The sequence below is a fragment of the Pseudorasbora parva genome, chromosome 12 (assembly GCF_024679245.1).
Source record: "Pseudorasbora parva isolate DD20220531a chromosome 12, ASM2467924v1, whole genome shotgun sequence".
Taxonomy (NCBI): domain Eukaryota; kingdom Metazoa; phylum Chordata; class Actinopteri; order Cypriniformes; family Gobionidae; genus Pseudorasbora; species Pseudorasbora parva.
The window spans coordinates 16,495,224-16,509,687 of record NC_090183.1 but is presented as its reverse complement, the minus strand read 5'-3'; the positions used below and the strand labels follow the sequence as shown (position 1 = coordinate 16,509,687).

Here is a 14,464-nt window from a genome sequence, read left to right as displayed (position 1 = left end):
TACAGGAGCAGTGGTATACGCTTTGTTCATCAGTTCTGACACCATTGCACAGAGATTACTTTTCTGGGTTTGTAGGGCTTTAAACTGAAGATCATCTTTAGAGCTTGAGTGTAGGTGGATCCAGAACTTCAAGGCTCTTTTTTTAATGGTTAGATTAAGGGGCAGTCGGCCTAGCTCTGCCCTGCATGCGTTGTTCGGTGTGTTTCTGTGGACGTGGAGGATGTTTCGACAGAACTCTACATGTAGGCCTTCTACAGGGTGTATGTCCCAGACCTTATGGCTGAAGTTACTCGCTGGGCCCCAGACATCACTTCCGTACAGTGCAATGGGCAGGATGATGCTATCGAATATCTTTGTCCAGATTCTAATGGGGATGTCTATTTTAAATCATTTCATTCGTATAGCGTGCAGGGCTCTGCGGGCTTTTGCAAGTAATGTTTTAATTGTTAATTTAAAGTTTCCAGTGGGTGTTAAAACCAGACCAAGATAATTATAATGTAAAGTGTGTTGAATTGTGCTGTTGTTTACAGTAAATATATGTTCATGTTCCAGATTTCTGGGTTTCTTCTGAAAAATCATGATCTTAGTTTTTTGGGAGTTGACTTCTAAGGACCAGTCCTGGCAGTATTTAGTTAAGATGTCGAGGTTTTTCTGGAGGCCTTCTGGTGTTTTAGACAGAATTAGTAAGTCGTCTGCATACAGTAAATATTTGACTTCTGTGTCAAACAGTTGAAGTCCTGGACTCTCGGATTGGTCCAGTAGATCTGCCAATTCATTAATATAAATGTTAAATAGAGTTGGGCTGAGGCAGCAGCCCTGTCTGACCCCTCGCTGTTGGGAAAAATATTCTGTTCTTTGTTGACCAATTTTTACTGCACATTTATTTTCGTTATACATGTTTTTTATCAAGTCATATGTTTTTCCCCCAATACCACTTTGAATGATTTTATAAAACAATCCTTTATGCCAAATGGAATCAAAAGCCTTCCTGAAATCGATGAAGCAAGCAAATATTTTTTCTTCTTTCTTTTGGTGTACATGTTGGTTTAGTAATGTGTGTAGTGTGTGAATATGATCAGTGGTTCGATGTTTGGGGAGAAAGCCAATTTGAGATTTGCTGATGACATTGTGCTGCTTTAAGAAGGCTGAAATCCGGGAGTTGATTATAGAACAAAATACTTTTCCCAAATTGCTGGTTACACAGATTCCTCTGTAGTTATTAGGATCTGTTTTGTCTCCACTTTTAAAGATGGGAGAGATGAGCCCTGTATTCCAGACCTCTGGAAAAACACCTGAACTCAGAATTAGGTTGAAAACTTTAAGCAAAGCGTTCTGAAGTTCAGGAGAGCTGTATTTAAGCATCTCATTTTTTATGTTGTCGGGGCCACAGGATTTATTCGATTTGAGGGATTTCAGTTTTCCACTAAGTTCCTCTTGGGTTATTGGATAATCTGGGATTTTGTTTGTTTTTGATGCATGACTCAAGAGCGTTTAATTTTTCAAGGATTTTTAACTGGCCCTGATCAACGGTCTGTTCAATCTTTTGAAGCGTGTTGTTATAATAATCCAGCTTCTTCTGTCTCAGTGTGTTTTTGTACTGTTTCAGAAGCTCTGAGTGTTTTAAGCGTAACTCAGGGTTGACTGGATCTTTGTGTTTTTGATTTGAAATGAGTCGTAGCTCTGGTCTAATTCTTTTACAGTCGTGATCAAACCATTTTTCAGAAGGTTTATGTTTAGTGTGTTTTTTGTGCGTGTGTGGTGTCAATTTATCTAAATTAGCTTTTTTTGCTATATTTTCAAAAATGTCATTAATGTGTTTAATTGCTAAATTAATTCCCAGCCGGTTAATATCATATATTGAATTACTAAACTTTGTTAAGGAATTGACTATTTCGTTTGACTTTAATGCATTAATATATGATTCAGCAGTGCTATGAGTCCATCTATAGGATGTGTTGAGTTTGTAGAGGGGGATTGGCTTTTGTACTTCTCTTGGTCTGATGTTTTCACCTTTAATGGAAACATTGATCTGGCTGTGATCAGACAGGGGAGACTGAGTTTTGACGGTAAATGCACTGAAATTGGAGGGGCTTAATACTCTCTCTCTCTCTCTCTCTCTCTCTCTCTCTCTCTCTCTCTCTCTCTCTCTCTCTCTCTCTCTCTCTCTCTCTCTCTCTCTCTCTCTCTCTCTCTCTCTCTCTCTCTCTCTCTCTCTTTCTCTCTTTCTACCTCTCTCTCTCTCTCTCTCTACCTCTCTCTCTCTCTCTCTCTCTACCTCTCTCTCTCTCTCTCTCTCTACCTCTCTCTCTCTACCTCTCTCTCTCTCTCTCTCTACCTACCTCTCTCTCTCTCTCTACCTACCTCTCTCTCTCTACCTACCTCTCTCTCTCTACCTACCTGTACCTCTCTCTCTACCTACCTCTACCTCTCTCTCTCTCTCTCTCTCTCTCTCTCTACCTCTCTCTCTCTCTCTACCTACCTCTACCTCTCTCTCTCTCTCTCTACCTACCTCTACCTCTCTACCATTATCCTAAATGTGTGTTCAGCTGCTCCTAATCTCCAGAAGGACCGTTACTCCAGCTGGTTTCTCTCCAAAAGAAATCAGGCTGCTGCTGGGAGATGGACGCCCCACTGGCTGATGCGTTTGGGACGATGGAGGATGAGATACCAGCTGTTCAGAAAACAGCACAGAGATGTGATGAAACCATAGGATGAAACAATAACACATTAACACAGTGCTGATTGTGTCCAGTAACAGATTCAGTGGATGATGGTTTGTCCACAGGTGGAGGGGTGTGGGTGTGTGTGTCCTTGTTTATATTACATTGTGGGGGCCAAATGTCCCCATAAGCATAAAACTTGCGATTACCTATTGTGGGAACCAGCCAGCGTTCCCCACTTTTGAAAAGGCTTATAAATCATACAGGATGAGTTTTTTTGAGAAAGTATAAATGCAGAATGTTTCGTGTGATGGGTAGGTTTAGGGGCAGGGGCAGTTTAGGGGATAGAAAATATGGTTTGTACGGTATAAAAACCATTACTGTGATATGGTCAAATCTATTGCATTAATTCATGTAATTATTACATTGTAAAATCAAGATTAAGTTGGAACTATATATCTTAAGTAAAATTTACACAGTCTATTCATGTAATAACTTTTAACATTTAATCATCAATAACATTTGATCAGATATTTACAAATAATATTTAATGTTTCATAGTCACAACACATTCACCTAAAATATTAAGTACATTTTAATCTGAAAATCAAAGTGCATTTGAAAATGCACACAGATTTTTTTTTACAATGAGATCCCATTTGTTCAGTGGTGGCAGAGACGGTCATTTTGGGATGTTGCTTTTATGTGGCTGACTTATTCTCAATAAGTTTTGACTTTTAACTGAACGTGAATTTTAATCACTATAACGGTAGCAAGAGCCACATAAGCTCTTATTGAGATTTAATAAAGATACTTTTTATGTCACCATTATGGTGATTAGTGTTTTCTTTAGTTGGGCAGTTTGATGACTTTTTAATGTTAGTGTGTCTCTGAGTCTCTCACTGCTGTATCTGGGTTTGCTATGGCAAGAAAAGCAGAGAAAATACGATCAGGTGCTGTCGGCTGCTTGATGATCAGAATATGATCATTGTGTAGTGGCTTAATTCACCAATCTTATAACTGAGTTGAGCAATATACTATTAACCTTGTTTATTCTAGAAAAGATCCAGCTCGGTTTTAACCAGAAAAGTTGAATACGTTTTATAACAGACTGTACACTAAGCACTTTGAATTCCTGCAAGCTTTTCTCACACACAGATATCAAGATTCAGCCTAATCTCAACAATGATGACATGCTTAATGCCACAATGCATTCTGGGTGCATCATGCAAAACTCAGAAATATCAGCAATGTTCACTTGGGTTTTGTAATTGGATGCAATGGTTACAATCTATAGATGAGTATTGCCAGTGCAATTTACTTGTGTATTTTACATTAAAAAATAAGTGGTTCTAGTAAGTAAATATTACTTAGTCTGAGTATTACTTACTTGAAAAATGAAAACGTGTAACTAGGCATGTGCCGATATCAATTTTTCATGTTTCATGTTATCACGGTACGATTATCACGATATTGAAATAAGTTGCAAAAAAGTGTTGTCATAGCATTACAGCTTTGAGAACTATTTTTGTAATAACAAAAATAACTGAATGTTTAAATACAATAATACAATGCACCAAAAATATATACAGCTCTGGAAAAAATTAAGAGACCACTTAACATTGAGAAATCAATAAGTGGTCTCTTAATTTTTTTCAGAGCTGTAAAAGTACAATTTTCAAAAAGATTAAAGTGCAAAAGAATTAGGCTATAAAGAACAACAGGTAACATTACAATAAGGTCTCATTATTTAATGCATAACTAAGATTGACCAATTTGTTACAGAAAGTATAATGTTTTTGGTAATGTTAGTTAAGAAATACTGATCATTGTTAGTTTTATCTTAGGTCCATTGAAAAAGTTCTTTTGATTATTTTTCATTGTCAGTTTGGTAATAATGAATTAACATGTTAACTAATGAAGACGTCTGTCTCAAAGTTTTACTGAACAATAACAAATAATTAAAAAGAATCTAATCTTGTAGTCCAGATTAAAACATACAAGTCTTTAAATTTGAAAATAAATAGCCTATTAATTCTTTAAGAATAAGTATTTGGTGCTGTGATGAACAATATTGAGATTACAAAAAAAACGAATGGCTGTTTTAAAAACTACACTTGCAGTTTTTAATAGACAGTAAAAGAAAGGTTTCCAGGGTAACCGCGGCATTCTGCAGTTTATCAGCGCCCTCTGCTGTCATTAAGCATCACTTCCTTTAGTGCGTCTCCTTCACTCGTTCATGTGCTTCTCATTTACATCTAAATAAATTATTATTTACGATATTTTGAAGTGCCCACGATAACAATATCGTGCATATTCATTATCGTGATATATCGCATTACCGAAAATCTACATGTAAAATTTTATGGAAATTTTAATGATTTTATGATTTCAATCATGACAATCTATGATTTTATGTAAATCATTTTGCTGGACGAGATTCAAAGATCCGAGTCAGTAAAATGATCCGAACTTCCCACGACTAGATCAAGTTAGAAGCGACCAAACACCTCCACGTTTTCCCTATTTAAAGGGGGGGTGAAATGCTGTCTCATGCTTTTCTTGAAAATCATGCTTTTCAACTTCATGAGTTTTTTTCGAGTATGGCTCGGCTTGACGTTGATAGAGCGGAAGGTCCTTGTATGGGCCGTACTCCTGGCTCTTCTCCCGGTAGGGTGCGCGCGCGTGTGACTAGAGCGAGAGAGAAAATGCACGCCCATAAACACTGCTCTCAAGCTGCAGATCCAGTTGTCCGTGAACACTTCTGTCGGTTATAGTCCGCGCCGCGCTCCACTTCATTCCTCCACTTTGACATTAAGCGACTTCAACGCTTCAGCACAGCATTCCGGGAAGGCAGCGCTGCATTTGAACTGAGTTGAACGCAGAAATGATGGGAAGCTTCACAACATCGCTTCAGTCGCGTCTCAAAGTGGATTTCCACACTCCAAGAAGTGTGTTTTTGACGGAGCGGTCCCAGCGGTAAAGGTTCGGTCCTGCTTTGGAAGCAGCCGGTGAGTAAAACATCGTCGCGTGAGTAAACATCAGTAAACGACACGATCGCGTGCTTTGTCATTCAAATGCGCTAACGGACTTCATTGTTGTTCTATGTATAACGTTACACTAGTCTGACGTGCAAAACTGTTTTGCTTGCTACTGCTAAGGTATAGTCGCATACAATAGTCCATAAACCGAATCATGTCCTCATAAACTGCGAGTAAAGACACACAAATGTTGACAGGCCACTAAATACAGTACATACCACAGAGACGGACGTCCTGCTGTTGCTGTTTCTATTTCAGCCTCCGAATTAGATTCTGGATCATATCTATTAGCTGAGATCGATAGCAAGGGTTTCTCCACGCTTGAGGACTTTACCGCTTTGCGCATTCGTCGTTCTTTAGCTCCGCCCACACGATACGCCTCCAGGCGCTCGGTTTTTTCACATCTTCCCTTTTTAAGAATGACTTCAGTGCCGTTCTTTGTTCTTTTCTCAGAGAAAAGCTTAACTCCAAGTCTTCCAGAGTCACGGTCAAAGCTGTTTGCCAGCTTCTGTGTTTACTTGTAGCACGCAAGCGCAACTCTGCCATCATTATGTTAAGCCCCGCCCACCGACTCCATACACAATGTTGATTGTTCCGACCAGAGTTTGTTTTTTACAGCTCAGACGTGTATTGAGAGTTGCTAGACGATACTCATGGCAGATTAGATTTGCTGTCGCTAGGGTGCGTCTAGATTTCTAGGCTAGAACGACCTATTATGGTGACACAAAATAAAACGTGGGGCTTTTCTTGAAAAAACCTCCCTCACATCTTTTTTCAGGCGAGACTTTTTACTGCGCCGAGTCGAAATACTATCAGAAGTGCTATTCCGTCATACATTTTTGTTCTCCTTTGTAATCCGCTTAGAAAAGTGCCACATTTTATTTTGTCACCATACAAGGTCGTTCAACTATTCGTGTAGCTGTATTTAAATAGGGGAAACCGTGGAGGTGTTTGGTCGCTTCTAACTTGATCTCTGTTTGGTACCATAGTGAATGAACTGGGCTTAGTGGGCTAAGCCAGGGGTTTTCAAACTTTACGATGCCAAGGACCCCCCATATATGATGCACCTTTATGGGGGACCCCCTTAAATCCATCGATATATTTTTATGTATGAAAAAACATTTTGATAGATGTTAGATAGATAGTAAGTATGACATTTTAAATACAACATTGTTTCCAAATTTAAATTGGATATACTTAATGTTGGACATATAAACCTGACGAAGGTGTTCAATTAAAAGTTACTTGTATAAGCAACTGTCACAATAAACATATGTACTTGTAAGCAGATTGTGTACCGCATTAAAAATTCTGCTCTACGAACCCAGTGAGCATGATAAAATGGACTATAGTGAGAAAAATTCACTAGCAAGATACAAAGCAAACAAATGCAATTCTGAAAGGTAAACAAGGTGAGAAACGTTTAGAAATTAAACAGTTAGATTGGCCAGTAGACTTTATCCATTTTTGCTTTATATTTTAATTATCTAAATTTTCTGGGGACCCCTTAGAACCTTCTGTTTGAAAACCCCTGGGCTAAGCGAAATGCTATCAGAATGTCACCGCGCGTCAGAGAGATTAAGTGCACGCACTGAGATGAGAGAGGTATATCAACTCGTTTTAGTTAAGGGAATAACATAGTTTAATATGAAAAAGCAGTGAAGTGTCCCTTTAAATCATCAGCCATACCTTAACCTTACCATATTGGAATTACATACCACAATGTCCCTTCATTTCAGCATACATTTCAGAAAGTTTTGTTACATTTTAAAATGATAATGAACTAAAGCAACCTATAATCAGGACTAATCAATAATGATTTTTGCATCTTTGACTTTCCATCTATTAAACGTTTTACTAAACAGATTTAAAGGAATACAACTTTTTCACCTCTAGCTTCTGTACTACTCTAACTTAAAGTTTGGCATTGTGTGTCACTGTGAGAATTGTTGAGAGTTGTATGATACATAGCTTGTGATGTTCCCCATTTTGTACAGTTGCTTTGGGTTAAAGCATCGGATAAATGACTAAATGTAAAATTCATTTCAGACATGTTTTTAATTTCAGATTTGTTTATTCTGGCTGGATGGACCGGAATAAAATGGAGCTCTGACACCAGTTGGGTCGAGACAAGGATATTCTCCAGATATCTGTGGCAGGAACTGGCAAATACTGCTCCCCAGAGTGCGGACTACGGGGAAGCTAGGGGGAGCTCGGCTCCCCTAAATAAGACATGGGCTCCCCTGAAAACATGATTTGTGAAATTTTGGGGGGTCTCAAAAAATATTGACTTTTTGAAATATTGAATATTGATTGTGTTATTTTGATTTTTTTAATTATTATTTTGTAACAACAATATGGGGGTCATTTTTTTTCTTTCTTTTTTTTTTGAAATAAATCAATAATTGTATTCAGCAAGGATGTGTTCAAAACTGATAAAAATGTATAGTAAAGGAGATTAATATTATTTGAAAATGTTTTTATTTTGAATAAATGCAGTTCTTTTGAACCTTTTATTCATCAAATATATTAGGCAGCAGAACTGTTTCCAACACTCAAAATAAATCAGAATATTATAATGATTTCTGAAGGATCATGTGATAGACTGGATGCCACATATGACACTGAAGACTGGAGGAACGATCCGGAAAATTCAGCTTTGCATCACAGAAATAAATGATAATTTAAAGTGCAGGTCCTTCTCAAAAAAATTTTTTAATTAGTGATAAAGTTAATTATTTTCCATAATGTAATGATACAAATTAAGCTTTCATATATTTTAGATTCATTGTATCAACTGAAATATTTCAGGTCTTTTATTGTTTTAATACTGATGATTTTGGCACACAGCTCATGAAAACCCAAAATTATCAAAACATTAGCATATTTCATCCGACCAATAAAAGAAAAGTGTTTTTAATACAAAAAAGTCAACCTTCAAATAATTATGTTCAGTTATGTACTCAATACTTGGTCAGGAATCCTTTTGCAGAAATGACTGCTTCAGTGTGGCGTGACATGGAGGCGATCCGCCTGTGGCACTGCTGAGGTTTGTTGTCCCCAATGTCTGCTGCTTGACCTTGTTCTTATGAACTGCCGTCTTTGAAATTTTACGGATGGAAGCAACCCGGCGCTCACTCTATCCCTTTGCCAGTAAAGACAGAATTTAACCCTTCTTTTCCTCACTAAAAACTTTCCTTTTCAACTTTTTGGCACGGTCAATAGTAATTTTTTTTAATTACTTTTGAGGTACTACTAGCACTGTTTTTGCCATCTAGCTGGTCCTACCGCAAGAGGATAGTGATAACCACAGAAGTGTTTTTTTTTATACTTTTCCTTATTAAATAAGATTTGGTTCAGGTGATCACCTAATCAGTAGAATGAGGTGTGCCTGTGTTGGAACAGTCATTGGAATGGAATGGCTTCCATACTTGTAGAGATGCTGATTTAAGAAAAAAAATGCAGAGGTCTCTTCATTTTTTTCAGAGCTGTATATGCAATCCCTAGTTGCTAAGAAATAGTTTTTAGACATAGCTACATAATTATTATGTGTTATTACATTTCATATGAAAGTAATACGAATAAATAGCCGACTTATTTAGTTCACTTTTGTTACTCATTGATGCTTTAACTTCCCCTTTAAATAATGCAACTTGCATTAAGCACTATTAGAACTGAATGTGTCGATTCAGCATTTAAAGCCAACTCTAAAGATGCGTTAAATTCGAATAAAGGATGTATTGATGTTGTGAATTAGCACATTTTATTATACTATTTTAAATGTGCCATTAAAGTTTTATACGGGACAATTGCAAAACACACTGATTCTTTTAACAATGCATTGGCGCACAAACCTTTTGGAGGTACAAGAGAAGAAAGCTTTATAGAGTCAAAATATAACACACTCACTTTATCATGAAATGCCGAAGTGAGTGTGCAGTTCTATTTTACTTCTAACATACACACCGAGCAATGTATATCTGCCCTTTCCAAGTGAGTGTTTTGCCTGAACACCAACTCTGACGGTTGCGCCAAGTCTAAATCACTTCATCTAATGTGCATTTCTAAATTTGTGGGTGTTTTCAGATTGATGAGTGTTTATAAATCACGCAATGAAAATGATCCCAGTCACCCGACCTCACCCGTAAACCCTACCCACACTGTGACGTGGGCAAATCAGGTAACACAGTTGAAAACCTCCCTCTGTTTATGGCCAAGCCCACTGATGTGGTAACACCTATTATTAACCTATATATATAATGTAATGAATTATTATTATTATAACCTGCAGAGACATATACTTGGTGGATCGATGCCTGTTGATCATGCCTTTTGTGGTCTCATTGGTTGCAGGACTATCCAATTGTGTAGAGTCATTTGAACTATGCCCGTTGATAACACCTCAGCAGTAAAAGGTGTATTTTTTGTGTATTCTCTGTATTTTTTTGTGCAGTAAAAAATACAGAGCAGACTCCACCAACGTTCAATCTTAAATTGAGCTTGGTTTGTTAATAGTTAGACAAGTAATAATGTAAGAAAATGCTGGAGGTGTCTGAATACATTTTGGTTTGACTAATTCCTAAATTAATTCTTTAGTTGGATTTGTGAAAGAGTAACACTGACTTTTCATTCAAAAGAACTAGACACACGGTGGTCATGCGAAACAATTTATTAGCAGAAAATAGGCAGTTCTCGGAATGTAACGATCAGTAAGTTTCACTTGTTGGCCAGAAATGTCTCAAGGACTTTAAAGAGCCTTTCGTCTCTAGCATCCGCTTCTCTTTCTCTCCTCTCCTCTCTTTCTCGCCATTCCCTTTCCTGCCGTTCTTCTCTAGCCAGCATCTCTTTCTCCCATCGTTCCTCTCTCGCAAACATCTCCCGCTCCCTCCTCTCCTCCCTCTCCAGCGCCTGTCTCTCTCTTGTTTCTTCTCTCTCTGCAGCCCTTCGATCTCTTTCCACCTCCCTCTCTACAGCTCGTCGGTCTCGCTCGTCTTCTCTCGCTGCAGCCCGTCTGTCTCTCTCGTCCTCCCTCTCCGCCGCTTGCCTCTCTCGTTCCTCCTGTCTCCTTTCCATCTCCCGCAGGACTATCAACCAGTCCTCTTCTTTTCTCTGTTTGATGGGAGGAGCGTCCTGAGCAAATGAGGACACATGATCCGGCTTGATGAAATGGTTGAGGGGGATCTCGCTACTCAGTGCTCCATCCATGATTGCATACCACTTCCAGGTTGCGATTGCTGTGTCTCCTCCCACCACACTGAGGCTTTTGAGGTCCTGCAATAAATAATCAAAGATTAATGAATTGCAGGTACCATTAGAAATGTACTTTTTGTATTCATGTTGGTTTCGTATGGTGTTGAGAACCTTCCTTTTAACATTTAAGATATCTTTATTTGATGGTGAAATTCACAGCACCTGCCAATTTCCAGTGGGAAATAAATAGGGGGACTTACGGCACACATGTCCAACCTTACATTAATTAGTTAAGTTCACTAATAGTTCACCCAAAAATACAATTTCTGTCATTGTTTACTCACTTTCAAATTGTTCCAGACCTGAATGAATGTCTTTGTTCTGCTGAACACAAAGGAAGATATTTTGAAGAATACTGGTAACCAAACAGCTCTCAGGCACCATGGGCTACCACAGTTTGTTTTTCTTACTATGGTAGTCAACTATCCCCTTTAAGAGAATTAATGACCTTGACACTGACACTTATTTACATAATTGAATGTTTCATTTATTTATGTTGGTTTCACCTTATGATTTCGATTCGGCAAACTTTTGGCAAATAATGTTTATGCTCACCAAGGCTTTATTTATTTTATTTTTTTAAATTAACAACAAAATTGTGATATTATTAAAATGTCAAATAACTGTTTTCTATTTGAATTTATTTTAAAATATAATTTATTTCTGTGATGTAATGCTGAATTTTCTTCAGTGTCACATGATCCTTCAGAAATCATTCTAATATGCTCAAACCAAATCTAATCAAATCTAATATGATTTGCTGCTCAAGAAACATTTATGATTATTATCAGTGTTAAAACAGTTAAAACTGGATTCTTTGAACAGAAAGTTCAAATGAACTGTATTTTTTTTAATATAATCTTTTTTATAACATTAGAAATGTCTTTACTGTCACTTTTGATCAATTTATTGCCTCATTGCTGAATAAATGTATTGCTTTTTAATTAATGGAGCTTTTAATTTAACATTTCAATCAATTTTATATAATTTTTGGTTTTATATTCTTTTGCTCTTTAATTATTTTTTCTCTTATGCATATATTGTGTATTTTGTCTTATCTGTTTCTGTAAAGCACTTTGAGGTGTACATTTAAAGGCGCTATATTAAAAAGATTAATTATTAATATTTATTATTAATTTCTTTAAGTTCTTTCCCCAAAAAAATATTCTTACTGATCTAAAACTTTTGAACGGTACAGTGTTGCAAAAGCTTCCTATTTCAGATAAATGCTGTTCTTTTGAACTTTCTATCCATCAAAGAATCCTAAAATGTTTTACACAACTGCTTTCCACACTGATAACAATCATAAATGTTTCTTGTGCAGCAAATTATCATATAGAATGATTTCTGAAGAATCATGTGATAAATGTATGGAGGACCAAATTATTCAAAATGAAATAATTCAATAAATAATGAATTCAATAAAACATTTAAATGCACCAGTTTATTTTAAAAATAATTAATTAATTATTTTATTAATTTAATACTTAAATTATTAAGTTAATTAAATATTAATTAAATAAATAAATGTATCTATTTATTTTGTAAAATTACATGAAAACACAACATTTATTGTTTAATGTATTTCACAATTACCTTTTCCACACACAGTATTGTTATGTTTAAAAATCTATTTTTTCATTATTAAATGTGCTTTCCGCTGATTGATTTGAAGTTGAAGAGCCGACAGACATGACAGATCGATCTTTGTGTGGTGTGGTGACATCAAAGAACATCAAGGGTGCTTCTCTTTTCTTATGTGACTGAAAATGTATTTTGATTCTATTGAATTTTCTGAAAACTATGAGAACTGGGGCTGTGTTTAAGGCAATGTTTTTATCTTGATCAATTCCTTCTGCCATATTAATTTCCAATCAATTCCCCCTTGCCACTTGCCAGACCCAGACAGAAAAAAGTAATCAATCTGAAAGGATTATCCAATCAGTGCCAAGCACTGCCCACTGCCTGTTGATTGGCATTTGTGAAATGTCCTCTATTATTATGAAAAGAAATTTGGGGGGGGGAATCGTACTTTGGAAATGCATGATTCGTCAAATAGGCTTCATTCGTAAATGCAGCATATTATTATGAAAAACGGCTTTTTGAAAAAGCACATTTAAAAATGAAAAAATGTATTTTTAAACATAACAATAGTGTGCGTGGAAGAAGTAATTGTGAAATATATTAAACAATAAATGTGTTTGATGTAATTTCACAAAATAAATAGATACATTTATTTATTTAATTAATATTTAATTAAATTAATTATTTAATTATTTCAGAATAAACTATGGAATTAATTAATTATTTAATTTTGAGTAATTTTGACATTCATACAAATGAAGACTGGAGTAGTGATGCTAACAAAATTCAGCTTTACATCATAGAAATAAATTACACTTTAAAATATATACAAATAGAAAAGTTATTTTTTAAATAAAATTTCACAATATTACTGTTTTTTGTATTTTCAATCAAATAAATGCAGTCTTGGTAACCATAAGAGACTTCTAAAAACTAAAAATCTTACTGATCGGTTATTTTTATCAATATTTTTTCCCATATCAATAAAGTTTTTTTTTTTTCTTAATCATGATATCAAGATACCTATAGATCCAGACAAAAATGTTTTGTCATTTAACCGTAACTGAACAGTTACCTTAAAGTAATTACCGGAAATTAATATTTCTACTGTATTGAATAGATTTCTGCATACATGACGTCACCTTATACTTTTGTTTTAGGTTCTCCCACTTCTTTCGAACCCATGCAGGGGTCACTTTCCCTTCCAGCTGTTTCTCTTTCACATACAGCCTGTAGATTGACAGATCAACAGCATGAAATAAGTCAGGAGACGTATTAGGCATATTAGCGCTCAATAAAGTCAGGGCTGGTTTTACTCACTCGAAGGCTTTAATGGCTGCATTTCTTCTGCCTGTAAACAGACTGTTGTTTCTGACTCTCCACACAATCAGATCTGCCGTGTTGGCATCAGTCCCTAAATGCATAGAGACGGCTGGTAAAGATATTTAGCCTTTTACCACTACTTGAAAAGGGAATTAACAACAATTAACGATTAATTGACAATTACAAGATCTCAGCATGGTGTTATTGTTGAAGCATTACGTTTTGTAAAGTAAAAGAAATCAGTCTAATCATAAAACGATACATTTCGACATAAAAAAACGTGCTACTTGCATTTGAAAACTTCTTCGGAACCCATTTCAATTCTTTGTTTTGTTTAGCATTGTTTTCTTCAGTTGCTCGTTCTCTTGTGCGGGTGAGAGAATGAATTACAACATTATCGCCCCCTATCGTAATGTACAAAAGGCTTAAATAAGTTAATTATTAGTTTCTGTGACTGATTTCAAATGAATCACAATTCAAAAAAAACGATATAACAATATAATATATTACATGGGCACGATTGTAATTTTGTACAGGAGAAAAGTGTTGTAATGAGACGTCAGCGGAGGGTTTTCTCCAGCAGGGGCGCTGTAGGGTTTGCGTCTG

The 14,464-nt window shown here is 36.1% G+C and overlaps 1 protein-coding gene across 2 annotated transcripts; it reads right to left on the bottom strand.

Annotated features, from left to right (window-relative positions):
- Nucleotides 1-10,357: 10,357 nt before the first annotated feature.
- si:ch73-193c12.2 (uncharacterized) lies at nucleotides 10,358-14,281 on the bottom strand. Of its 2 annotated transcripts, none has more exons than XM_067458352.1 (4): nucleotides 14,150-14,281; nucleotides 13,856-13,949; nucleotides 13,678-13,765; nucleotides 10,358-10,972 (listed from the first exon to the last, which is right to left on the bottom strand). In XM_067458352.1, the coding sequence occupies exons 1-4, from the start codon at nucleotides 14,172-14,174 to the stop codon at nucleotides 10,418-10,420; spliced, it is 762 nt and encodes a 253-aa protein (XP_067314453.1). In that variant the 5' UTR covers nucleotides 14,175-14,281; the 3' UTR covers nucleotides 10,358-10,417. The 2 variants fall into 2 exon arrangements, with proteins under 2 accessions (XP_067314453.1, XP_067314454.1); XM_067458353.1 differs by having other exon boundaries at nucleotides 13,856-13,994; nucleotides 14,150-14,243.
- Nucleotides 14,282-14,464: the final 183 nt, after the last annotated feature.

Excerpts from the sequence above, each read along its gene's own strand:
- si:ch73-193c12.2 (XM_067458352.1), bottom strand. The coding sequence starts at position 14,174 with ATGGGTTCCGAAGAAGTTTTCAAAT. Across the intron at positions 13,950-14,149 it reads TTCCGAAGAAGTTTTCAAAT|GGACTGATGCCAACACGGCA; the intron begins GCAAGTAGCACG and ends CTATGCATTTAG. Across the intron at positions 10,973-13,677 it reads ACCTAAAACAAAAGTATAAG|GACCTCAAAAGCCTCAGTGT; the intron begins GTGACGTCATGT and ends TATTTATTGCAG.